This window comes from Ambystoma mexicanum, chromosome 2p (assembly GCF_040938575.1).
Source record: "Ambystoma mexicanum isolate Mex_15411 chromosome 2p, UKY_AmexF1_1, whole genome shotgun sequence".
Lineage (NCBI taxonomy): Eukaryota > Metazoa > Chordata > Amphibia > Caudata > Ambystomatidae > Ambystoma > Ambystoma mexicanum.
The window spans coordinates 904,512,450-904,540,035 of NC_090923.1; the positions used below are offsets into that span (position 1 = coordinate 904,512,450).

At 47.9% G+C, this 27,586-nt stretch overlaps 1 protein-coding gene across 2 annotated transcripts in view; it reads left to right on the top strand.

Annotated features, from left to right (window-relative positions):
• LOC138566892 (titin homolog) overlaps positions 1–27,586 on the top strand; it is a 635,448-nt gene that overhangs the window by 459,317 nt on the left and 148,545 nt on the right. For both annotated transcript variants that reach the window (XM_069644618.1, XM_069644619.1), the window contains exon 13: positions 26,828–27,046. In XM_069644618.1, the coding sequence (XP_069500719.1) occupies positions 26,828–27,046 (219 nt within the window). The remainder of the gene's footprint in view (positions 1–26,827; positions 27,047–27,586) is intronic.

Genomic DNA, 27,586 nt, shown 5'->3' on the forward strand with positions numbered 1-27,586 from the left:
TTCCCTCTAGAGGTTCAGGGTGAGTGAGAGATACTTTAAATCGGTTCAGGTCAGCCCTACCAATGATTCAGGGATGGTTATCAGGTTGAAAACGGGATTCAGTAATGGAAGCAAAAGACAGATATTTTTACACGTTGTTGAAATGAAGCAAACTGTCAATTCGCGGCACTTTTTTCCGAGTGCATCGATCGCGATTACAGAGGAACTATAACGAGTAGCAAGTCGGTTTTAGGCTTGTTGGAAAGCTTAGAATCTTAGCTATAAGATGAAACCACGTTCCTAGCACCTACGATTCCAAAGATACGGATGATTTTATGAAGGTAGTTTTTCAGAAATGAAATAATGATTCAAAATGGCAAAATGACACTTTACAGGTTTAAAAACGGAGAAGGGAAACACGATTCTATGATGCAGTTCTGGACAGGTTAAAATGTTTTGAATCAGATTATTTTAAGCTGAGATTGGTTTTGCACAGTTCTGGCTGAGTACTCACACTATGAATTTGAAATAGGCCGTCAGGGTCTGGTCAGCAGGTTGGACTGGACTCCGGGCGGGTGGTTCTGAAGTCACAGCTCTCTGGGTCAGCTCTGCTCTGCACTTCACAGCGGTCTGGTCTGTGGTTCTGCTGGTCTGGATCAAATGGATTCTGGATACAGCACTGCTTTCTGGGTCTGCTACCGGTTCTGGCAAAAGTTCTTGGCAAAGAATCCAACAGCTCTCCCGGCTGTAGAATAGTTGGTTGGATTTCTGGATTCTGAAGGCCTGCTGAAAAAGGATTTAGCTTCGTGGTCCAGGCCTCTCTGCTTTAAGTTCTGGAGTTAAGTTCTGGATCTCTGGATGTAAAGTCTGGAATCTGGATGTGAAGTCGTCCGTCAAAATGCTCCGCAAGAAAGTGGAAAGTGAATGTTTTGCCTGTCCAAGCAGTCTCTTTTTATGTGTTTTGAAAGTGGGTGGGTCGGCTCATTCTGCATGGCCAACCCTCTCATGATTTGATAGGTCAAGGATTCTCTGTGACCTGATTTGAGAAGGGACCTGATTTGAGAAGGGATAGTGTGTCAGAGTGAGTCAGTCTTAGTCTATTGAAGAAACGCCCCTTTGCTTTTACTTAGAAAATGAATTTTTCATAACTAACAGGTTTCCCAGATACACGCGTCGTTGAAATTACATACATATTTCACAGATTAATTTAAGATACGCTCTCGCCCAACTCTGATCCCCCTCAGAGCCTGGGTTCACAAATTTTGTGACATTCAACACATTTTGTGCTTTTTAGTGACTTTCGCCATATTGGTTTTTCCTCAATTTACACAGACCTGCACCCCTTCCCTGAGCATATTACTGGAAATTACTATGTCTCTATCCTAAACACAGTGTCTGCAATATTAATAAATAGCGGGGTTCGGTCCCAGAACGCCGTACAAAGCGTAATTTGAGCTCAAATTGTGAGAGCATTTTTCATTTTCAGGATCCCCAAATTATACATTTCTGTGAGCTTAATACAAGATTTTAGAAGCATTTAACTTAAACATATATTTGCTGCAATATGAATCCACAGTCTTGTTTGGCCCGCCCCTTGGAACTGGGGGAGTCAGGGATCACATGTCTCTCCTTTCAGGCAGAGCTCTGTTTATAGTCCACACCCAAAATCAGCATACTCCATTCAATTGAAAGGGTCTATTGTGTTGGGACCAGCAGGAGGCAGGGAAGTCCCCTCCCTCTCAATCAACAGGGCCATGTGATATCCTGCCTCCTGGTGTGGGTCTCTGGGGTGTTAAGAGTTCTCAGGAAAGGTCAGTCTTTTGAACTTTTAATTACATAAGACCCCCCTTCTGTTCACTGCACAGTTCTGCAGGACAGCTCTCCTGTCAGGATTTATAGAGCGCCAGCGCCAGTCGGTGTCCAATGCCGGTACTGCACCTATTTTTGACAGCTGTCTTGAATTAATACATTTCAAAAAGGAAAGGATTTTACTTGATAGTATATGATCCTTGCTTGACATGGCATTGATGTGGATATGTAGTAGAGTAAAGTAAAACACTCAATCATAGTTGGATTTTTGTTTGGTGATTCCGGGCCCATGATCTTAGCAATTTTTGACATTAATAAAAACGGGTTTTGAACAGAACCATCTTTCTTTGCACTGGTGGGTGGCAGGTCAGGGGACCATTTTGGTGTGCGCAAAACTGCACGGTTCTCCTGGATTCTGGCCCAAATGTGGGCTTTTCCGCCATCTTGGATTTCCTAAGCCCACAGCACCAAATGTTGCAGCATAATAACTCAAACACGGGTCAAAATCCCTGACAGGCAGTTACCTCTGAAGCTCACAACGATTTCCAAACGGGCTTTGTAAAAAACATTGGAACAATGGCCAACATAATGCTATTAAGTATACTCCGAGCAAAGGTTTTAGAGGGATGTCCAAAGATACATCTGGCATTCATAGATCTCTCTCATGCCTTTGACACAGTCAACAGAGATAGACTCTGGAGTAAATTGTCGACCTGGAGGTGTCCTCCATCAATCCTGAATCCAATTATCGAGCTGTACTCTGGAACCTCTATGAGGGTTAGACTTAATGGCCTGGGTCAACTTTCAGAGGAAATCAGCACCCACAGAGGGGTGAAGCAAGGGTGCCCATTGGCCCCCCAACTGTACAACGCATTTATTGGAGATTACCAAAACTAGGACCCCACAGTTAGAACATTTCCACCGAACATTGGAGATGAGACTGTTAGCAGACTACTCTATGCTGACGACATTCTAATACTGGACCAAATTGCCATAGGTCTACAACGCAAACTCAACTCATTCTCAGAATATCTCCAGGCCAACGATCTGATTCTTAACTCAGCAAAAACAAAAATAATGACACTGCAAAAAACAACAACATGAAAAGAAAAATCGAAATGGTCTTTGGCAGGAGAAAGACTGGAAAAAATAAAATCATTCAGATACCTGGGAGTCACGATCAATTCAAACCGTTTTGAAACCCCTATGCAGGAATCCATGATCACAAAAACAAAACTTCTCCAGCATGGGGTCTGGCATGGATTCACATGCTCATGAATATTCCCCGTCGTCACGCCGGGAATCCTCGGTATAGAAAAAATCAGTATCAGTTTCGTTTCTGATCTGTCTTTCTCAGTAGTAACCAATCACTGGTCTCTGGGTCATACTGCCCCCAGCCAATGACTGCCCTCTCCCTAAGCCCCGCCCCTGGCAGCCATCCTCAGATTTTTACCGCACGTTCAAGTGTTGGGAGTCCTCGTGCTTAGCTCTCGAGCTTTTGCTGTGTTTTTGCGCTTTTTCAGGAGATTTTCTCATTTTTTCGGTTAAATAGAGCCTCAAGCTCCACCGTTTCTACTTCCGATCAACGCGGATCCGTTTCGGAGTTTCTACGCCCCTCAAGGGTGAATATTTAGTCGAGTTACACTTTTGGAGGATTCCAGAAGTTCCGAGGCCTACCCCGGACATGGCCCAGGAGAAAGGGAGCTCGACGCACGGGAAGCTATTCAGGACCTGCCCTGGATGCCAGCTTCAGAACGTTTTCAAGGAGGACGAGCATTCGTTATGCCTCTGTCTCCATGAGGACAAGACGCACAAGGAAAAGGACTGCGCGTTTTGTGGGAACATGTCGGAGCGGACCATGAAGGATCGCCACCTCGTCTTGCCAATTGGCTGGAAGGTAAGAGCTCGCCAGGCGAGAAGAAGAAAAAGAAGTCCGAGCGGTCTTCGAAGTCCTGTGAGGGTGCTCTGGCGACGGGGGCCCAACAAAAGGCTAAGCACCGCGAGTCCGCGGGCACCGGGAGCGCCGAACGGTCGGGCTCCTTGGCTGCCAGGCAGGGCGCACCCTCCCCGGCGCCATCGACCACGAGCCAACGCTCTGGCTCGGGTAAGAGGAAGTCCGAGAACCTAGCGAAGCTTCTGGAGAGGCCCCAGTCGATCTCGAAGATTCCGGCAGAGGGGGAGCGAGGCTCAGACCCTCCCCCCAAGATGAAGGCCCCAGGCGTACAGAAGGTGACGTTGGCCTTAATTCACCCTGCTAAGACCTCGATTGAGGATGTCGCCGCGGCCCTGGCTCAGCCTGTGGAGGCTACGCCAGTGGAGGCACCCTCAGGTACCAGAGTCTCCCTGCCACCGCGGAGGGAGTCGCCTTTCAGGCCCATCGAGAAGACCCCCACAAAGTCCTCGTTGGAAAGGTGGGGAGGGGTTGGTGGCCATCGTGGATACGGACACGACCTCTGAAGAGGAGCTCATCCAAGTCGTGGAGGAGGCCCAGCCCATCTGGAGGGATCCCGACGCGGGCGACGACGAAGGCGACGGTGACGCAGACGAGGCTCCTCAAGCCCTTGCTCCCGTCGTTTCCGGCACCGCAGGACACCTCGGCGGCCATTTTGTCAGCCATCCAGTCCTTATGCTTGGAGATATGGACTAGGTTGCCCCTTATCCCTGACGGAGGTGCCTGAGCCAGACCCGACGGAGGAACCGGAACCAGGACCTTCGGGGAGCCCACCACTTAAGAGGAGGAGGACGCATCCTAGGCCTCCTCTCCTGCCTCTGCGGCCTTCTCTGCCTTCCCCCCAGTCCACTACCCACAGGGATGATGCAGGCATGGACACGACTACAATGGGTACGGATGACGACGGAGGCGACGACGGGACGTGTCCCCCGTCGCCCCCTGCCCAAGCGTCCCCGCCCAACGAGTTTGGATCCTTCCATGCAATGATCTCCAGGGCATCCGAGCTCTTCCAGCTCTGCCCCGAGGAAAAGGAGGGGTTCCTTTACCAGCGGCGCGAGGCTAAAAGGAAGACGGTCCTCGCCGTACCGCTTCTTGATGACATCTGGGATGAGGGGCTCGCCCTCCTCAAGAACCCTGCCACGGCTCCTGCGAAGAGGGACCGGTACAAGAAGAAGTACCGGGTCCCCGACGCTGCCCCCTTGTGCCTTAGGGCGCAACCTACCCCGGACTCGGTCGTTTCGGCGGCGGCCAAGAAGAAAGCGGGGGGGGGGCATCGGCCTCGACTTCAACCTCCCCTCCGGACGGCGAGGGTAGGAAGCTGGATGCGATGGGAAGACGGGTCATCTCATCTGCAGCGATGACCATCAAGGCGGCCAACACCCTGGCCATCGTAGCCCACTACGACAGGGAGTTGTGGTTCAAGATCGCCCCACTGTTGGACTTCCTTCCGGATGCCAAGAGGGCTGAGGCCCTGGAAATCTTGCAGGAAGGTGAGATTGCCTCGGACCACGCCATTACGGTGGCTACGGACATTGCCGACACCGGTTTCCGTCAGTTGGGCAACAGCGTTTGCCTGAGACGACGAGAATGGCTCAAGGCGACGGATTTCCGCCAGGACGTTCAGACCAAGGTTTTGGACATGCCTTTCGATGGGAACAACCTTTTTGGCAAGGCGGTTGATGAATCCCTTCAGGCGATCAAGACGGACACGGAGACGGCCCGTGCACTGGGTGTGCTCCAACAGTGACGGCCGTCCTTTCGGAGCTCCGGAGGCAGACAGGGTGCCTCCAAGGGAGCCGGCAGCAGCTCCTCTACGTACCGTCAAGCGGCAAGGTCTTTGTCGCAGGAGGCCTACAGGGGACGCGGCAAGTCAGGTGGATCCTGCCGTCGTTGCCAAGGTGGTCAAGGAGGCAAAGCGGCCTCCAAGCAAGATTGAACCGACCTTCGGGTCGGGCCCCCGCCAAAGCACCCCGGTGGGAGGCCGGCTGACGAAGTTCGTCGGCGTGTGGGAGTCCATCTCCACCGATCGTTGGTGGCTGGACGCCCTGGCCCTGGGGCACGCCCTCGAGTTCCAGAAGAGGTGCCCCCGCATTCCTCCCGTGGCCAGGAAGGAAAATCAAGTCCCTCAACTGCTGTTGGAAGTACGGGCGATGCTCAGGAAAGGTGCCATCGAGCTCGTCCCGAAGAGGCTTCGGGGCTCCGGAGTTTACTCAAGATACTTCCTCGTGAAGAAGAAGACCGGAGGATGGCGTCCCATCCTGGACCTGCCACGACTAAACAAATACATCAAGGCACAGAAGTTCCGGATGGTCACCCTCCAGCACGTGCTGGGACAGCTGGAGGAGGGCGATTTCCTGTCGTCGTTGGACTTGGAGGATGCTTACTTCCACATCCCTATTCTAAAGAGGCACCGAAAGTTCCTCAGGTTTGTGGTCAAAGGGCGGCACTACCAGTTCAAGGCCCTCCCGTTCGGATTAAAATCGGCGCCCAGGGTGTTTACCAAGTGCCTAGCACCGGTGGCGGCGCGCCTGCAGGGGATCCACGTCTAACCCTACCTGGACGACTGGCTCATACGGGCAAGGACAAGGGAGCTCGCTGTGGAACACACTGCGAAGACGGTCCAGCTGCTCACGGACCTGAGGTTCTCCATCAACTTTCCAAAATCTCACCGTCGGAGGAAAGGATAAGGACCATCCTAGGAAAGGTACAACGTCTACTGGCCACGTACGTGGCCAGAGTGAGGTCTATCAAGTCCCTCCTCGGAATGATGTCCTCCTGCATTTATCTGGTGCCCCACTGCAGACTTCGTATGCGGCCCTTGCAAGAATTCCTCGACGCCCACTGGATCCAGACGACAGGCAGCTTCGAGGACAGGATCCCGCTCGACGAAGCGTTCCGTCAGGCGATACGATAGTGGGGTGTCCACGCTCATCTGACAACGGGAACAGGTGTCCTATCCCCGGCCCACCAGGTGACGGTGACGACTGATGCCTCCCTGGAAGGTTGGGGAGCACACACCTGGGGTCTCCACGCGAGAGGCCTTTGGTGCTCAGAGGAGAAGACTCTCCACATCAACATCTTGGAGCACCGCGCAGAGTTCTGGGCCCTCAGGTCCTTCCTTCCGTCCCTCAAGGGCAAGGTGGTGAGGATCTTCACCGACAACACCACCACAATGTTTTATATTCGGAAGCAGGGCGGAACCAGATCCCCTGCCCTGTCCAAGGAAGCCCAGGATCTGTGGCATTGGGCCTTCGCCCAAGGGATGTTTCTGGTACCCTTTCATCTGGCAGGGATAAAAAACACCATCGCCGACTCACTCAGCAGAGAGCTGCGCTCGTGCCACGAGTGGGAACTGCGCCAGGATCAAGTGGACCGACTCTTCCGACGATGGGGCAAACCCCAGATCGATCTCTTTGCGACGGCGGCGAACTCCAAGTGCCGGAGGTTCGCTAGCCGTTTTCCCCAACCGAGGAGCATGGGCGATGCTTTCTCGTTCCCCTGGGACGGCCTGTTCCTTTATGCATTCCCGCCGTTGCCGTTGCTACTCCAGCTCGTCAACCAGCTCAAGAGGTCCCAGTGCAGGATGATCCTCGTCGCACCGGCGTGGCCGAGGCAGATCTGGTTCCCAGACCTTCTGGACTTGTCACCGTCCACACCAGTCAAGCTGCCGATGGACGCGGATCTTCTCTCCAGAGAAGGAAGCGCCATTCTTCATCACGAACCAGAGTCGCTGAACTTGCAGTCCTGGCTCCTGCAGCACTAGAGTTTGGAGGATGCGACATCCCGGCCGACTGCAGTGAGGTTCTTGCAAAGGCCAGGGCATCCTCAACTCTCAAGTGCTACGGACATAAATGGAAGAGGTTCTCTGTCTGGTGCCGTGCATAGAAGATTAACCCTCTGCGGATTACGGCCCCTCAAGTATTGCCGTTCCTACTGTCTTTGGCCAAGGCTGGCCTATCTCACGCTTCCATCAAGGTACATCTGGCTGCCGTCTCACGTTACACCAGAACTACAAGACGGGCGTCCTTGTGGTCTCATCGTCTGGTGAAGGAATTTATGAAAGGACTGTTCCGATCATTCCCACCGGTGAAGGCGCCTGCAACGGCGTGGGAGCTCAATGTGGTGCTAACTAGGCTCATGGGGGGCCCCATTCGAGCCTATGCATTCAGTGCCGTTGAAGTTTCTGTCGTGGAAGACAGCATTCCTCGTGGCCATCACCTCTGCACGACGAGTGGGAGAGATCCAGGCCCTGTCTTGCAAGCCTCCATACTTGACTTTTCACGACACAAGGGTGGTGCTGAGGACGCACCCCTCCTTCATGTCCAAAGTGCCGTCGGACTTCCACCTCAACGAGCCCTTGGTGTTGCCAGTTTTCTTCCCGTCGCCTTCGTCACCGGCTGAGAGGACTCTGCACTCGCTGGATGTAGCTAGAGCGCTGAAGTTCTACGTGGACCGCACGAAGAGTTTTCGGAAGACAGCACAGCTGTTTGTGAACTTTGGACCTGTGAATCAAGGGAAGGCTCTCTCGAAGACTTCCATTTCCAGATGGCTCTCCGCCTGCATCATGCACTGTCACCAGTTGGCAAACCGACCGTTGCCAGGCCGTACGAGGGCCCATTCGACCAGAGCGATCGCTGCTACTACGGCATTCCTGTCTGGTGTGCCCCTGCTCGACATCTGCAGGGCTGCTACGTGGAGGTTGACGCACACCTTCACGAGATTCTACTGCGTCGACTGGGATTCCAGGGAGGAGTCCAGAGTCGGCCAGGCAGTGCTGCGCAACCTGTTTGCCTAAGGTGAGCCTGGTGAGGAGGTAAGAGTTGCTTAATTTTGAGTTGTTATATTGCTTGATATTGAGCCTTTTGCCACCTCCCGTGGTTGTGCATGTGTATACTGCTATGTATTCTCATATTCATGAGCATGTGAATCCATGCCAGACCTCATGCTGGAAAAGGAACAAGTTACTTACCTGTAAATGTTCTCCAGCATGGGTCTGGCATGGATTCACATGCGAACCCTCCCGCCTACCCCTCTGCGGCTCTTCACTTGGTCATACTGCCACTTCACGTGCTACCAAATCTGAGGATGGCTGCCAGGGACGGGGCTTAGGGAGAGGGCAGTCATTGGCTGGGGGCAGTATTACCCAGAGACCAGTGATTGGTTACTACTGAGAAAGACAGATCAGAAACAAAACTGATACTGATTTTTTTTCTTTTCCCGAGGATTCCTGGCCTGACGACGGGGAATATTCATGAGCATGTGAATCCATGCCAGACCCACGCTGGAGAAAAACAGTTACAGGTAAGTAACTTGTTCCTTATGATGACACAAGCACGAATCATGGATACAAAATTCGGAAAATTCTCCTTGAAACCAGCCCTGAATTTTTACATGGCAAAAGCAGTGCCTGCTATTACTTACGGTGCAGAGGCGATGCCTATGATACCAGAGAGAATCTGGACGAAACTGGAAGGCCTATTTTGGAGGAAACTTTTGGCGCTCCCACAATCAACACTAATGGCGTCAATTCGTAAAGAAATCAACGTCCTATCACTAAGGGGAAGAGTCAAACTGAACACCCTGATGTTGCATCGGAAAATTAGACTATCCTCTGAGAAGATCTTTAAGGTCCTAAACAAAGGCACTAACACCATTATTTCTACATGGGAGCAAAGAAACACAGAAACACTTGGTGAAATAGGAAGCTCTTGGGAAGAACTGGAAGGCAATCCAAACAAACCTTCCAAAAAATTCAAGGAAATGGATTGGATCCAAACATTAGAAGACGCCTCAAAATACAAATTCGTCAGAAACAAAACAAGCCTATGAGCTACTTGTTAAAAGGTCCCAGCAAGCAAATCAGAAACACATATTTAAGGGCTAGGTTGAACCTTCTACACACTAAAGAAATTCTATTCATCAGAGGTTTCGCCTCTAACAACCTGTGTAGATTTTGCAACAAAACAGTTAGTTGAAACTGTGAGACACCTTCTACTGTTATGCCCTGAACTGTCCTCTAAAAGAATGGCCCACATGGGACACCTCAGAGCTGGTATCCCAAACCCCTAACTTCCACAATACAGGCAATACAGGCCTCAGATATAATCTCCTGTGGTACGTGGATTTTTGGTATAGTAACATCAAATGTAGTAATGTTTCTTTTGGATTCACACACATCGGACACTGAGCCATCTTGGAAACATGCCATGATTGGGTCTCAGCAGCCACCGAGATAATACCCAATCTGAAGTTTAAAAATAAGGAACCTTCGAACGTAGGTCCGATATAGTCCAAACAAGCTTTCTGACCAAAGGGATTGAGAGGGAGGTATTCCAGTCACTAAATTCCATGGTTGTGTTTAACAATTCATCTTGCACATTGTTTGCCAGAGCCACTTTAATTCTTCTTTTAGCACCTACACAGTGACCCTCTGGGTTGGTCCACAGGCTAGTTTCGCCTACTTCGCAAAAGATCTTTTTTTTCGATGTGGTGGAGCCAAGCTATCAAACTCCCACCATCTAATGACAGAAGATGTCTTAATGCAGACCGTGAGTTTTCTAAGCCCTCTTAACTCCAGAGCTTTAGCCAGAATAGTACAGGTTTAAGCTTAAACTGGGTGGGCAACCACTGAGGCTTCATCAAGTTCAATGAACACTAATGCAGAGGGAGCACTTTTGGTCAATGGTAACAGCTTTTTTAGAAACTTGCGTTCACTTAAAATTATTTCTTTCACGTTGGCATGGCCCCACAATTCAGCCCCTAATGTAATATCGGCCAGGAGGACATAGCTCAGGGGTACCCCGGTCATCTTGGGAACAAGTGCACAAAAAGCAGCATGGCTTTGATACCCGGCCCCATGCTTAAAAGCTGGACTCCGGCATTAAGTGTCATGTAAATGTTATCTGTGAACTGGAGCCATCCTTTACAAGGTGAATGAAGAATCTGAGAGGTGTACAAATGGGGAATATGAATTCTAGATTCAGCCGTCATCAACACCCATGCGGAAGATGTTTGTGAACAGACTCCAGCACTCAAAATGTCCTGAAAACTAACCTCTTTTACCTGGTAACAAAACAGCATACCAGTTAGCGAGGGAGACGGGCATTGCACCAAACAAATGCTGGGAACACATGGCACGAATCCAAGATGACCACTAGCCCTTTTAGAGCCCTCCTCTCCTATTTCTAACTACAAAGCCTTGGCAGAGGAACACATGGCCAGGCTCGCTAATTTGGAAAAGGAGATCGGTCTCACGTAGCATACTGTTTGCCTCAGCCTGTGTGAAGGGTAGTAGAAGTGCAGACATGGGTTGGATAGCAGTGGAATCAGAACCAGTTGTAACACCAGAGCCAGCTGAAAGAACTGGAGAGCAGAGCAACCCAAAGGTTCCAAGAGCCTGGAGAAACTGCTGAGGTGGGGGCACCAAAGAGACCTAGATCTCCCTGGTATAGAGTGGGAAGGGCTGTATATGCATTATTTGGTGACTGGTGGAGAGAAAGTTGGGCCCCTAGCTTGAGGATGCTAATAAAACAACCTGACATAAAGCCTAAGAAAGGAGGACTACTTGCTAGCAGGAGTGTGTTGAAAAGTAATGATGCTGGCCTGGGAGGACAACCCACTGCTGGAGGGTGAGAATGTCCAGTGTTAACCATAACTCTAAGCAAAGTGGAAGATGTATGTGCTATAGCCCACCCAAGCAGGTTGGGGCTTTTGGGGTATCCTATTCTTTCCTTTCCTTTGATGGGCTGTCTACTCCACCTCACCCTGCTTTCCTCTACCTCTTCAGCATTTTGGGGGACGACCTAATTCTTAAGAGGATACATTATTCATTGCCTCTGCTGCTCTGTCCCCCCCCTATTTCTCTATTTCTCTCTCCTACCAACCCCTTGCGGCTCTGCCAAATGATTGTTGCTCGTTCTCTCCTCACTTCTCCTCTCTGATTTTGGGCATACCTGATTCCCCTCTTTGACTCCTCTGTCCTTTCCTAGGCTGACCCTCTCCTCTCTACACTTGATCTCCCCCCCCCCATTTCTGTTTCATTGCTCGCTTTCTTCTACTCCTTTTTATTCCCTCCTTGGTGTTCACTTCCTCAGTCTTCTCCTTCCACTGGCTAGTCTCCCCTACTTGCCCCACTTCCTCTTTCTGATTACCTTTATCGAACAACCTTCAAAACATCTCCTCCTCCTTTCTGATCCCTCCACAACCTTCCCTCCTCCCTATCCAGCTTCAACCCATCGTCTCTATTATTCTCCCTGCAGCCTCATGCTTCACACTCCAGTTATACCTTCCACTCCTGAATCTGCTTCCTCCTGCCTTCTGCATTGTGCTCCCACTTTCTGCAAACATCACTTCCTCTCTGCCAAACTCCAATCCTTATGTAGGTTCTTAATCCACCTCCCGAGGCCCTTCCTGACCAATGAGACTAAGATGTGCAGGCATTTCCTCTCCACAATACAATTTGGTGACCTATTTTGAACCGCCGCCTTCTCAAACTGTTCTTGGCTCCCCCTCCTTTGTGTGTGCCTCTGTGGTCTGTTCCATGAAATGAGCCTTCAGGCATTTAGAATGTTGTCTTGCGCGTGTGTTAAGGGAACGGGACATGCTGGAACTACGTGCTATAGAGACTCGCCCGAGTTGTCCTAGTTGTGAGCATTGTTGGATAAGAATTAGTGCAGTCCAACTGGTGTGGGACTACACAACACTTATCTCTTGGTATTCGGTAACCCACCTTTTAATATAGGCCTGTACTACACAAGTTGCTAGTGTGACTGAGCAGCCAGGCTTATCTTAAGAGTGGTAATGTGAGCTGTACAATGAGATCAGTACATACAAGTGTCCAATTAAACACTTTCACACTTAGTTATATAATACATTATTTATTCATACACAAAGATATTTAAAGCTTTTTTTAAATAGCAGTAATTAGATGTAACATTAATCTCAAGTTAGGATTCCATTACAAAAAGTGAACAATAAAGCAGGTGAGTAATTAATTCATATGTTACACATGTTCCAGCACCCGGGGTGAAGTCATTTGAGGTCAGTATAACATTTATATTTGTATCACATTTGCTCAAAAAACAATCAAAAGCCATTCTCCTTGGGCACGTTAACCTAGGTCTCCTGTACAGTAAGGACCCAGCTGCCAAATCCCTTGACTCGGCCCTCATGTCTCTGGGCAACAATAACACCATCTTTAGCCCAACCCACACCCAGGGCAGAACTCTCGACTGGATCACGCAACATAACTGCCCACTCATCATCACTGGAAACACTCCCACCCCATGGTCAGACCGCCACATCATCACCTTCAGCAACCTCACCACCTGCTCCACCACCCCCTCACCCCAACCACTGCCGCCCTGCCTCGCCAGAAGCTACTGCCCTTCCTCCAAGGCCCAGCCTTCAGACCCACTTTTTCCACAGACCCAGAAACACTTGCAACAGCCTACGAAGTTGCCATCAAAGCAGCTATTAACTCCATTGCCCCCCTTAAACCCTATAAGTCCAAACCCACCACCCATTCCAACTCCTCGTTCACCCCGGACCTCCTCGCACTCCGCAACGAAAAAAAGGCTTATCTTACTCAGTGGCAAATGTCTCACTTGGACAAAGACAAGATGACCTTTAAATCCTGCTCCCCTAAATATAAAAAAGCAATCACCCAAGCAAAGGCCAAATCCTTTGAATCCAGAATCTCTGAAGCCCAATCCAGGACTAAAGAAATCTTTGTCATTTTCAGGGAGCTAGAGACACCCACCCCCGCACCCCAGAACTTCACCAAAGACAAAGCCTGGTGTGATGATATACAGCCATGAAAAATAAATTGAGCCTGCTCCAAAACAAAATATTAGCCACTAAGCAAGCCCTGCCCAACACGCACAGCCCTGTCCCACCACCAGCCCCGGAATCGACCCCCCCCCCCCCCCCCGCCCAACCTTTTTCATTCAAACCCATTCTAGAAAAAGACATCATCAACATAATGAGGAACATCAAACCCTCCAACTGCAAAGTTGATGCATGCCCAGCCACCATTATCAAAGACTGCACTGAAGAGCTAGCTCCCATTCTTACAGCCTTTGTAAATGCCTCCTTTGCTACAGGGAAACTCCCTGCCTCCCTCAAGGAAGCCTGGGTCTGCCCCCTCTTAAAAAAAACAACTCTCGACCCCCAGCTCCCCCAACAACTATAGACCTATCACCACTCTCCCGTTCCTCCTCAAAATACTAGACAAAGCAGCCTACCTGCAGGTTCTGCACTTCATTTAAGAGAACAAACTCCTAGGACTCCGCCAATCTGGCTTCCGCCCCAGACACAGGACTGAAACCGCCCTACTTGACCTGAAAAACCAGATGGACGATGCCAGACACATGGGCAAACCAGCACTTCTCTTACTTCTTGGCCTATCCGCGGCTTTCGGCCTCGTGGATCACGACGTCCTATGCCACCACCTCTCCTCTACTGCCAAATTCTCCCCTGAAGCCACAGCATGGAGCACCTCCTTCCTACAAGACAGAACCATGCAAGTATTCTCGGACCTAGCATACTCTGCGGTGTGCTCAAGGTTCCTGCCTCTCAGCCACCCTCTACAACATCTTCACATGACCCCTTTTCCTCATCCTCGACGCCATGGGCATTTCATATACTAACTACGCCGACGACACACAGATCCTCCTCACCCTCACTGGCGACTATGAAACTGACTCCATGACCCTCAACAACCTCTATAACACCATCCAAGCCTGGATGGCAGACAATGAACTATGCCTCAACTCCGACAAGACTGAACTCCTCCTGGTAGGCTCACCTGACACGCTGAAAAATCTAGACTCCCAATTCAGTCATTTCACCATAGACTCCATCAAAATACCTGTCTCGGAATCAGTCAAAACCCTTGGGGTCTACCTGGATTCCAACCTATCCATGGATAGACAAGTCAACGCTATAGCCGTTCAGCTGCATATCATGCCAAACTAATAAACGCAGTCAGGCCCTTTCTCTCCAAAGAGAACTGCACAAACATAGCCAGAGCCATCACTGGATCTAGGCTTGACTATTGTAATGTACTCTTTCTAGGCACCTTCAACAAAAACCTAGAGAGGTTACAAATCATACAGAACAGTGCTCTCCGGGCAGCCCAAAGCATTGCCAAAAGAGAACACATTTTGGAGGCCAGGGCTCCCAATAAAAGAAAGGATCATCTTCAAGACTCTGACACTGACCCACAAGTGCATTCACCTTACAGCCCCCGACTACCTCTCTCAAAGGATCCACCCTGTCTCCTCTACTAGGCCAACCATATACAAACATGATGTCTGTGCCATTAGTAAAAAAAAAAAAGCCAGAGCGGGCGGATCCAGCTTCCCATCTCTCGCACCCACTCACTGGAACGCCATACCTCCCACAATCCGAGATGAGGCCTCCCTCAGCGCCTTCTGCAAAACCATGAAAACCATCTTAATCACATAAGATGCGTTGCACCAGTTGAATACATATCATATGTTCCTACTGCATCAGCTGTATTGTAATGACTAACTGTACCAACCAAAATATCAGTTCTATGCCTTGTAGAATTCATAATGTACCACTGAATGCCACTATTCCTGTAACTAAGCGCTTGCAAGTAACAGCGCCTCAATGCCCATGGGCTGCTTGCGCGCTATATAAATAAATACATTTTTAATAGTTTGTAGTAAACTAAATAAAAAAAATAATAAATCTTGAGTTTTCAAGGATGGAAAGGTTAGGGTTAGATCAGAACACACTGATGGGTTGTAAGAACCGTTTGATTCTCCCAAAGGGATGCAGGTAGTCTATTATCCCAGCATTAAAGTGTTCAACATTTAAAACCTGTGAGGGAACAAGCACTGCCAAAGCCAATAGCCTCAGAAGGAGTCCTTTAGGGAGCCAGGACAGCCAAAGTCAATGGGCAAAGTCTAAATTCTGATGTTCTTAAATAGTCAGAGTTCAAAAGAGAAATCACAGCAACTCAAGTGGAGTCACCTTTGGAAAGCACAGGCTGTAAGGCCAGTGCAGGTAAATTGAGGTCAACTTAGTGTAGAGTTAAATCGCACTCCCAAAGATAGGCAGCACCCCAAATGGCAAAAGAATAAAATACCCTAAGCCCAACAGTAGCTATGAAATGAAGTTGTTCCAGCTGGTTGCCTTCACGATGCAATGTAGTAGACCCTTGTTCTTGGTCCTTGGTCGTGGTGACGAAAGGGAGGACGTCTGGTGGGCTGCAGTGGCAGTACTCGAGAGAGGGCTTCGGCAGCAACAGATTTCCATTGATTCAGCGGCTCTTTGTGGTTTTGGTGCCTTTTTTCTCAGCGCCAAAGAAGAATGAAAAGCTCTGGTTAGGATTTCCTTGATCCCTCAGTCCTGGACTCTGGTGAGGGGACTCTGCAGATGGATGTCTTGCTTCTGTAGGGTCCTCTGGATACCAACGAAGATTTGTCTGGATTCGGACTTCGGAAGACCATGCACTCGGAAGTAGTCGAGGTATCCCGGCTATTGGGCTTCTGCACCCTTTGAAAGTTGCAGCACATCGGGGGTTGCGCCAAAATGGAGATTGCTGCGAGGCTAGCCTAAGTCGTCCTTTACAGATCTTCACTGTCGATTCAAAATTTGGGTCAACACAGCTGCAGGCTTCACTGGGCACTTTGTGGTCCAGGAGGTTGCTGCTGGTGTCTTCTCTCGTCTTCTGTTTTGGATGTTGTCCTCCAATGGTCGACTCTGCTCTTAGTTCCAAAAACCTCGCTTTTTATGCAAATTCCCATTGATTCAAAGCCCTAGGTTGTCAATCACACAGCAGGGTGACTCTCCTTCAGGACATCCAGCCGGCCAATTGAAACTGGTTTGACTCAGGCACGCCTGGAGACAAAGGACAGGGAAGTTTCGGGAGCCTCCCTCACTTCCTGCCTTTCCAGACACACTGGAGCCTGGGTGGGCTTCAGGGTTGAAACCCACCTAAGGCAAAATACACAAAGGACTCAAACCTGATGCAGAAAGAGTAAAAGCCCAGAAGAAACTAACAAGTAATGGTGAAAAAAAGACAGTTCCCAATTTGAGAAAATGGTCACCCTTGGGTGCAGCACTGCAGCTGAGGTATCAGCCTGCAGATACATGTCACTAAGTAGAAAAAAAGAAACCACTGCCACCAGCCATTTAAGTGAGTTAGTGTAACAAAATGTTGCATAAGGAATGGGTTAAAGGAATTACTATGTAACCCCCAGCACTCCACATAGGGTGGTGTGTGCTGGACCCATACATTTAAGGCAAGTAAGACAGGGATCATCTTACTATTCTTGGAAACAGTAGTTCACCCATGAAAATGTAGTTAAACATTAAGAGAAGTCCAAGGAACCTCTCAGTGGCACTGCACAAAAGGTGTTGTGCGTCACAGTGCAAAAGCAGATGCCTATGGAGTTTACCAGACTGCATAAAACAATAAAGAACACAGAAAATCATATTCAGGAAAACATAGGACTCTGTGATAAAAAGGTCCCACTCACTTAAGAGTAAAAATGAAAAAGCTCTGAGTCAAGCAGAAGAGCTGGGGGTCTCTAAGGTTATAGGGAATTGGCACAGAAATTAAAATTCTCCCTAACAAACATGAACCAGGACAAATGAGGGTTCCTTAGTGAAAGCACCCACACATTCAATACGGTTTTTCATTCTGTAACTGACACATTTTTGATCCCACTATGTCTTTCTCTAACTGTACTAACGACACTTCCCATCCTGCCAGAGAACTATACCAGAGTTGCATTTTAGGCACCCTAAGGAGGTTGGTGTTGTGCACTGGTCAAGCTACTGCACCATGGTCCTTCAAAAGAGGCAAAACCCTTGGTAGGCTCCATGTGACAGGCTCCTGAGTGGGGTGAGTTGGGATGTGCCTGGGGATCCTCCCAGAACCATCCCATGCCCAGCATTTTGTTGCAGGGCGGGGGCATCCAGCCCCCAAGGTTCCCCACCATTTCACACCCTTAGTCAGGAAAGGGACTGTCACAGAAACCAGACATATAGCTTAGACTATTCTTTGTACAAGAAAAACATTCCACTAAGGGCCAGGTCCCTAATCACCAAGCATTTTTGTTAGGCAGTATTCTACTTTCTGTGCTAATTCCATTCAACCTTAGAGACCCCCAGCTCTTTTGCTGGACTTTAGGACTTTTTAATTACAACCCTGGATGAGTTATACCTTTTTCTCACTCTCATGTGTTTTGACCTGATTTGGATTATGTGTTTGCACTTTTTTTGAGTCTGACAAATTCCATATGCATTTACTGACACACAGCACCTTCAGTGCAGTGTCACAGAGAAATCCTTTAGATTTCTCATAAGGTTTAAATACCTTTTCTTGTGTGAACTACTGTTCCCAAGAATAGTAAAGTCAAATTGACTTTACTTACCTCTTCTCTTTGTAGGTCCATCAAACACCATATTATGTGGCGTGCTGGGGGGGTTACCTAGTTGCCCCTTATCCTACATTCTCACGTAACATTTTGTGTGTTACACTCACTACTATGAATGGCTGGTGGCAGTGGTTTAATTTTCCTACCAGTGTGCTTTGCTACCGCAGGCTGAACCCGCAGCTGCAGTACTGCACCCATGTGTGACCATTTTGTCAAAAATGGCCCAGTCTTCTTTTTTACCCATTTCCTGTTCGTGAGGTCTTTCTTGGGTTTTACTCTGTGGCGAGCGGGTTTTTTGTTTTGCCCTTTTGTTCATTTTGCCTTTGGTGGGCTTCAGCCCTGAAGCCCGCCTCTGGCTCCTGTGTGTCTGGAAAGGCAGTATGTGAGGGAGGTTCCTCAAACTCCCCTGTCCTTTGTCTCTAGGAATGCCTGAATGCAACCAGTCCTGCTTGGCTGGCTTGCTGTCCTTTCAGGACAGCCACCCTGCTGTGTGATTGACAGCCTAGGCTGTGCATGAATAGTAGAAATCTGGTTAAAAGGCGAGGCATTTAGGACTAGAGGCAGAGTCGACCACTGGGAGAAATAAATGGTGAAGAAACCATGAACGAAGCTTGCTGCATCCGCCTAGACCTTTGAATTGCCCGGTTAAGCCCTGCTGCTGTGCTGAAACTCCTTTTTCAATTCAACAGAAAGGTTCCGGAAGGGACAACTCCCCTTGGGTTAGTGGGAACAACTAACCCCAAGATTAACTCCACTGGACCATCTTCCCGGACTGACTGTACTTCTTCATTGCTGCCAGAACCAAGTGCCATTGGTCGAGTAATCCGTAGTCAAGTGCAACGTCTGAAATCTGGCTAGAAGCTCAAGGAGTCTCTTAAGGACCCTCCAGAAGCAGGACAACCAGAGCTGGAGTCCTCACCAGAGTGCAGGACCGAAGGAGTGAAGGAAGCCCAACCGGTATCCGAAATCTGCGACGGTGCTGTTTACTAAGCACTGAAACCGCAAAGTGCTGCTGAACCGAAAAGAGCCCTTAACTGCCGACGACCTCCCAAGTACCACCGCAGGAGCCCTCCAGATTTCCTCCCTCTTGTTCCCACGACCGAGACTATGGAACACGGGGTCTGCATGTAAAGACTGGAGGGGAGTATCTGTATTCCTGCCCTCTATATGGCAGAGTAGAAGCACAGAGCACCCCAGCCGAGATTCTATATGCAGTAGCAATAGACGAGCAATCAAGGCTTAAGCTCTCAGGAGGTGATGCAGGCTGGTTCTTAAGTACAGTGTAGTCCCCAAGCCCCCAACAAAGTAATGTCCACACACTGTTGGGTGATAACACAGTTTCTTTTATATAAATAAGGTTCAATATATATACACAATCAGTAATACACTTTGTGCTTTGGCAGATCTTATATGTTAAATATGTACAATATCTATGTGGTACCACATTTAACTCTTGGCTCGTTTTAAAATGCACCAACTGCTGACAGTCTCAATGGCATACAAATCAAATAGCAATGTGAATCAACATCAGACATAGGAAGGAAGACAAGTTGGGTTAAACAATGGCAGTATAGTACTTTTGCTATTAAGTCACAGTTCGGTGTGAGGATCCCCCTACCTGTACATAAAGGGTATTAACAAGCCCAGTCTATATATGTTTAAATAGTCTTCTTTCCTGGTTAAAAATGTTCCACTACCCCAATGTACCTGGTTTAGCAGAGTTTTGTCGATGGCTCATCGACGGATTACTTGTGAGTGAACTCGCTTTAAAACAGGAGCCACTGTCGGCAAGATGCCATGAAGAAAAGGTGATCAACGTAGCCTTGTCAGCAACTTTGGTCTTTGCAATGCTCGTCAATGATCGGTCGTGGATGTCCTTTGTAGATGAGGCATACGGTGAACCTCGATGACAAGTTTGTTGCTGCAAAGATGACTCGATGATGAGCGTAGTCAGCATGTGTCGGCATTGGCGGTGACGATCGGGACTCTACCATGGCTGGCGTTTCACTCGTCGGCGTCTTTGTGGACTTCAGGTGGCGGGAAAACCACTAGCAGATTCTCCTCAGTCGTCGGCGACCTCAACTCTCGCTGGCGGGAAAAAGCGGTCGACGGTGATGGCAAGGGAGTCCTTGGTTTAAGTTTTCTTATGTAATGGAGCATTGCAGCTCCGGTCGACTAGGTTACAGTGGTCCTCCGAACCTCGGGTGATGGTCGTCGACTGCCTTGACGTCCTGGTGCTTCGTTCAATGTTTCTTGATGGACCCCGTCTCTGGTCTACAGCTGTTTGGGACTGACTTCCAGGGTGCCTTGATTAAGAGCAGCTTCTGCACGATGTTCCCTCATAGCTCAGGGAGAGGTCTCCTAAAAAGGTCCGCTCTTGGATCAGTCCTTGACAGACACGGCAGATTTCGGATTCCGTCGACGGTGAGCAGAAGCAAACCTTCACCTGGGCTTCAACGATAAGCAGCTTCAAGTTTCCACTTCAGCTTCTGAACAATTCTGCTAAGTGAGAGGTCCCCAGATACTGTTCTCTCTCATTCACACTGCTGAGCCAAGCTCAGGCAGCCAATCATTCAGAAGTACATTCATGCAGGCAGGCAGCCAATCAGGCTCACATTGCATTCAGGCCATTCACTTCCATCCAGACACCAATAACAAGGAATGTGGATTGGGGCAAGCACCCAGCCTTTCAGCACACCACACTACATTCATGTCAGTTTCGGGCAGGGTCGTCTCAACACACACACAGAAACACAGAGACACAGAGACACAGAGACACAGAGACACAGAGACACAGAGACACAGAGACACAGAGACACAGAGACACAGAGACACAGAGACACAGAGACACAGAGACACAGAGACACAGAGACACAGACACACAGACACACACCACACCACACCACACCACACACACACACACACACCACACACACACATGCGCGACACCCATTCTATGAAATGCATATTGGTCACACACTCCATTCATCCAGGTCCCACCCCAAGGATGTAGCCACAACCTACGGTCATTGGGAAGGCTCCAGCCAGTCTGGCCTGGACTTCCCCCAATACTATATATGGTTCTTCCACCCAAAAGCCAGTCAGGGGAAGGGACAGAGTCAGGGCTTCCCAGGACTTTGGGAAAACAAGGTAACGGGTAATATATAAACCAAGAGGCCACAAGGGCCATTTTGTCTCCTATCAGGAATCCACTGATTCCTATGGCAGGGCCTGGGTATCCCAAAATGGACGATACCCTGAGCACCTGTCAAATTCAGCATGGAGCTGCCACCAGCCCATACCCTGCTCTGTAGGCCACACACAGGTGCCCAAAAACATACACTAGGGGTACAGGGTTGTACCCCTACCCATGGGTCGCATAGCAGTATCCCAAAGGTCTGTTCACCACAACCAAAAAGAGGAAGAGCTGCACTGCCAGGAGTCCCACATGAACTCATGTGCAGAAAACACAGAACAGACATAAGGGAGTACAGGAAAAGGACATGGAGGCCCTGCCCCTCCAATGCATTTCCAGCACACATTGCACCGCTGTAGCAAGTCAGAATCCAGCTGGACCACTCTTCTTCAAACCAGAGGTACCGTTTAGACCATGGGTACTTAAGTCATTGTATTTTAGCTGTGCTTTTCTCCGTTGGGAATTGCAGTGGCTTCTCTTTTAGAGTTGACTCCAACTCTCTTTTCATAGGCTTAACAGCTTGTGACCCTACAAGTGATTTTTAAAGAAACTCTTTAACTTTGTGCAAAACTTTGATTCGAAGGAGTGCCCCTGCTTCATAGACTGTTTCAAACTGACTTTGGCTGTCCTGGCTCCCTGCAGACTCTTCTAGCCCATTGACTTTGATATTGTTTGTCCCTCATAGATGGTTGGAAGAACGAAGTGTCATCAATTTACTGAGAACCTGTTTAGCCTTTTCCTTCCTTAAACCTTTACTTTCTGCAACCTCAAATTCTGCAAAGTATAACTAGTGTTAAATATAAATGCCATTACTGTCCTTGTGAATGAAGTCACCTCCAGGTGTAGGAATGTGCATGAAGCATATCCAAGGATTATCCACTAACTTGTTCTAATTCTGAAAAGTAATTAAGTATATTTACATTGTTGCATGAATTGCCTTTTTAAAGAATGCTTATTTAAAAATTGATAATTAAATAACTAACTTGAGTGTGTTACTTGTGTTTACGAATTTCATTGGTACAGCTCTACAGCTCACATTTACCCCTCTTGAGATAGGCCTGGCTGCTCAGTCACACTACCCACTTGTGTAGTACAGACCTATACCAAAAGGTGGGATACCTAATACCAAGCAGATAAGTGTTGTGTAGTGTCATATCGTATGACTGGACCAATCCCTACCTAACAATGTTCATTTTTCAATAGAATAGTTGTGAACTACTGTATAGAACGCCACAGATAAATCCAGGAGTACTGGGGTTGTATACGCTGCATACACCTGAATTTGAATTTAACAGCAGAGATTTGGATTTTCCCTTCCAGGGAGCCGAAATGTGCCTGAAAAGAGTGAAGAAGACTGAGCCTATAAATATGATTGTAACTGAGACTCCAGATGTTTGAAGGAGTTTCACAGGCAGAATGTTAGGGTGAATTCTCAGAAGTGTGCTGATTCTCTTCTACCTTAGAGACCCCTAGCTCTTTTGCTGGACTTTAGGACTTTTAATTTTATCTTGGAGAGAGTACGACCTTTTTTACCATTCTCATGTATTTTTATTTGATTTGAACCCTGTGTTTCCTTTGGTTTTGGAGTCTGGCAAACTCCACAGGCGGCATCGTTTTACATTGTGACACACAGTACCTCAGTGCAGTGTCAGAGGGAAGTCCCTTGAATTTCTCAAAGGTTTAAATACCTTCTCTTGGATGAACTACTGTTTCCAAGAGTAGTAAAGTGAAATTGACTTTGCTTACCTTTTTTCTCTTTGTAGACCCAGCACACACCATCTTACATAGTGCTGGAGTATCCCCTTTGTCTACCTTCTCATAGAACATTTGTATGTTACCCTTTCTACAATTTGTGGCTGGTGGCAGTGGTTTACTTTCCTACCATTGTGTGTTTTTACCGTAGGCTGAATCCTCAGCTGCAGTATTGCATCCATGGGTGCCTATTTTGTCAAAATGGCCCCAGTCTTCTTTCTACGCCATTTCTTGCTAGAAAGAGCCTTCTTGAGATTTACTCTGTGCACCAAACCAGGGTTGGCCCCTTTGTTCATTTTGTCTTTGGTGGGATTCACTGGTGAAACCCACCTCTGGCTCCAGAATGGCAGGGCAGGAAGCAAGGGAGGTGCCTGAATCTCCCTTTGCTTAGTCTCCTTGGTTACAGGAATGCACGCAAAGGTGATTGGCTGACTGGCTGTCCTTGGAGGACAGCCACCCTGCTGTGTGAGTGACTGCTAGGCTGCGAATGAATGGGAGCGAATTGCATGCAAGGAAGGCAGAGTCAACCAGTGGACGAAGGAACTAGAAGAGAAGTCTGCTGCACCTCCTGGACCGTTGGTTTGCCCGGTGAAGCCCTGCTGCAGTTCTGAAGCTCCAATTCCGACATCGACTAGAGAAGCCCGGAAAGGACAACTTTTGGGTTGGTGGGACCAATCAACCCCAAGCCGAACTCGACTGGAACCCCTGTCTCTGCTGACTGTACTTCCATTGCTGCTGCAGGAACAAGTGCCAGGGCATGGGAACACCAGAATGGAGTGCATCGCCTTTAAGCCATACCCGAGCTCCAGGAAGATCTTCAAGACTCCCTCAAAGCAGGACTAACCAAGCCTGAGCCACCTCACCAGAGTGCTGGACCCCAGAAGCAAGGAAAGTCCACAGGTGTCCAAGAACCGCAGTGGTGTTATGTGCGAGTAGCTGAAATCGCAAAGTGCCACTGATCTGAAGTTTGCCCATTGCTGCCGCCGACCTTCAATTCGTAGTGCAGGAGCCCCCAGATGTCCTACCTCTTGTCCCCACGACTGAGGCCCAGGAACAACAGGACCTGCAGGACAGGAACAGAAGCCAGTCGGAACCTTTTTCTTCAGACTCCAGGTACTGTAAACTAGGGGTACTTACCTCCTGTTGTGTGTAGCTTGCTTGTGCTCACTGGAGCCTTGCAGTGGCTGCCCTTTGCAGAGTTGCTTGCATCTTTGATTCTCACAAGCCTCACAGCTTGTGGCCCAAAAGTGATTTCTTTTTACAACAAAACTCTTTAACACTGCAAGACTTTTGACAATCTTCAAGAAGTGCCTCAGCTCCCCTAGACTTTTCTCAAGTGACATTGGCTGTCTTGGCTCCCTGAAGACTATTCTTACCCTCTGACTTTCTGTTTAAGTATCCCTCAAAAAGTCATACATACCTTACTTGTATAGCTGGGAAAGGGTTAATCCATATTGCATTGGGGGATTCTAAAGTGCTTACCTGTTAGAGAAACGTGTTAACCATTGTTTCCTTCCCTAACGTTTTCCTTTTTGACACAACTTCAGTATTACCCTTTAAGTGTGAAAAGTGATATATTAATGTACACAAGTGTCCTAGCAATTGATGTCACCTGAGGGTGTAGGAAGTGTCTGTGTGCCATCCCAAAAGGGTATCTACTTACCTGAATGAGTGTATTTTTTAAGTGTATTTAAGTGTTGCATATTGCTCCCTTCTAAAGAAGGCTTATTTTAAAACTGACTGTTAAATTAATTAATAAATAATTATTGTAATCAAGAAACCTTGAGTATAAGTGGTATTTGGATACCTGTCACTGTGAATCTGTTACAACCCTACAGCTCACATTGACCCCTCTTGAGATAAGCCTGGCTGCTCAGTCACTCTACCACCTTGTGTAGTACAGGCCTATACCAAAGGTTGGGTTACCTATTGCCAAGAGGACAAGGCTGGTGTAGTCTCCTACAGGGTTACTACATACAATCTTGCCTAACACAGATCTAAATGGGAGATAATGCCACATGTATCCTATGATGGTGTTGGGCATTTTCAAAAGGGGTGCGATGAGGGCTTTCCTTGGGATGGCATTACTAATGCCTAGGAGAGAGAAGAATGTACTAAAAGGTGAAGCAGGTGAGCAGTTTATTTGAACTGTACTAGACCTTTGAGTAGGTTTGGAGTCCAGGAACTAGAGGTGAGCCAGAACATTTGCTACTCCTTGCCAAAAGCATAGACTTCTCTGTGCCCAAAGGAGATAAAGCTGTTAGGATCTGTCAACAATTGGAGATGATTGATTTGTATCAGATTTGTGATTTTTAGATTGTGACATGTGCAAAGGGGGGTAAATTATTTTCTGCTTTGTAGGAGCGCTTCAATTGTCCTTCAAATTGGCGCTTTTTGGCCTTTTTGCGAGCAGGGGAGAACCACTTGACATCTGATTGACCACGAAACCCTGACGGAGTAACCACTTTAGTTGGGTTAAGTGTGTCAAAGCACTGTCCCAGTAAAGCTTTCGGTCTGTCAATAGCATCTGCTATTTTTCAATCGTTGGGTGAAGGACCTAAAGTTAAAAAATTGCTCCATTGATCTGAGTAAATATGTATACTTCCGGGACGGGTTGTTCATCTAACTAGGAGGATGGGATCTTGACTTTCGGTTTTATTGTTTTTATTGGAAACAGGATGTCAAGATGAGGCCTGGTACCTCTGAAATGTCTAGAGGAGCAAACGAATGGATCTCTTGAACAAAATGTTGCTTTTAACGTGTGTCCCTTAATGTGTGGCATTGGAAATCATTTGCTTAAATTGGGGGCCGGGGGGTGTTTAATTTGTCCAAATGTTGCCATGCTATCTGGTCTACCCAAATATTCAAATCTCCCATGAGGTAAAGGTGAGAATGCTTTGGGCTAATCACTACAATGTCATCAGGCGGAACCTGAGAATCCAGGTTGGCGCTGAAAAAGCGAGTATATCTCGGAGATTTGCCGTAAAACAAGCTTGTATTGGATGATCTACTGAATGTTTCTGTTGAAAGAGCAATATATCATTTTGTATAGTACACCTTCATTAAGGTGGAACAGGATAGCTTAGTGCAGCAGTCGCAAAGGAATCGATGGTCCCATCTTTAAAAGAATTTGGCAAAGTGAAGGAATTCTAGGTCCCGCAGAGAGAATGTGCTCAAGGGCCACGTGGTGGTTGGTTCTTGATTACTGAACATGCTCTTTAATTTCTAGATATCAGGCCTTCTTGTGGGGGGTATAGGTGGGTGACATTGGATGAGCACACATTTCTATGCGGCTGTAGACTAGGGTTGTAGCATTTGCATTTTTGGGTCCTTGACTTCGGGCAGTTCAATGGATGGTATGGACACAGAACTCGACAATGTCTTGAGCTCTGTATATAGTGGCATAATGGGCAGAGATTTTAGGGTGGGGTATTTCTCATAGTGCACCAGACTCCTACAAAACGACACCAAAATGTCAAGAGGTCATTACCGGGAAGTTATGGTAGACACCCTTTTTTTCCCTTTCCAAGATGCCCTCTAGCAGTGGACCATGTACAAAGACCTACATCTTTTTTCTTTTTAAAAAGTAAGAATGGTGGTGTTTCTATTAAAATGTGACTTATTGCTACTCTGTTACAGTTCAACTATATTTTTTAACCGTTTGTGTTTCTCTATGTGGACGCGAGCAATCAAACCTCACAATGCTTTTTCCTACATTCACAGCCAAGTGCCCTTTTATGTCCAATATCTGGAAACATGGACTTACATTCTAACCCCTTCTCGGAAGCCATATTTGTTGGCACTGGAGAAAAAGTGTCTCTCGGACAGAAGTACCTCTTCCCTGGACAGGTCATCCGGTACGGAAACTGCAGCCTGTTTTGCCACAGTGTGTATTTTGCCAACTTCCTCCCATATGATGACTTGCTGGGCCGAGCTCGGGAGGTAAGGTGTCCCTTAGTGTTTTTAAAACTGCATGTCATTTAAAAATAAAAAAAGTTTCCCTCAACCATGAGTTATACACAGGTATGCAATTAACAGATGACTTGTTTTGCTGTCACTTTTACGCCTTAGTTGCATGTCTGTGGTGCTCTACAGAATAGGGTGCGTTCTAATCAGTCTATGATGGACATTCCTACCTGGCATTTCGTTTTTTTCATTTCCAATTCATGTCTGATCAAGCCGTCTCGTGGATGGCTCACTTCCTTTAAATCGCCCCATCTTGCTTGGATGATTGTGTTTTGTGGGGATGACTAAGCTGCAGCTGAAATTCTAGGGCCATAACAGTACTATTGTTCCATAGTTGAAATAATACATGAATGAAAACTACTCAAGGATGGGAAATGAAATCCCCAAAGTGAGAAAATGGCCCATATTTGTCACAACTGCTTATTTTTTCAATGGTAAATTTTTAGGCAACCTCTGAGAACACTACAAACAACTATGACTACTGGTATAAGCAACCCAACCTTTGGTATAAGCTTG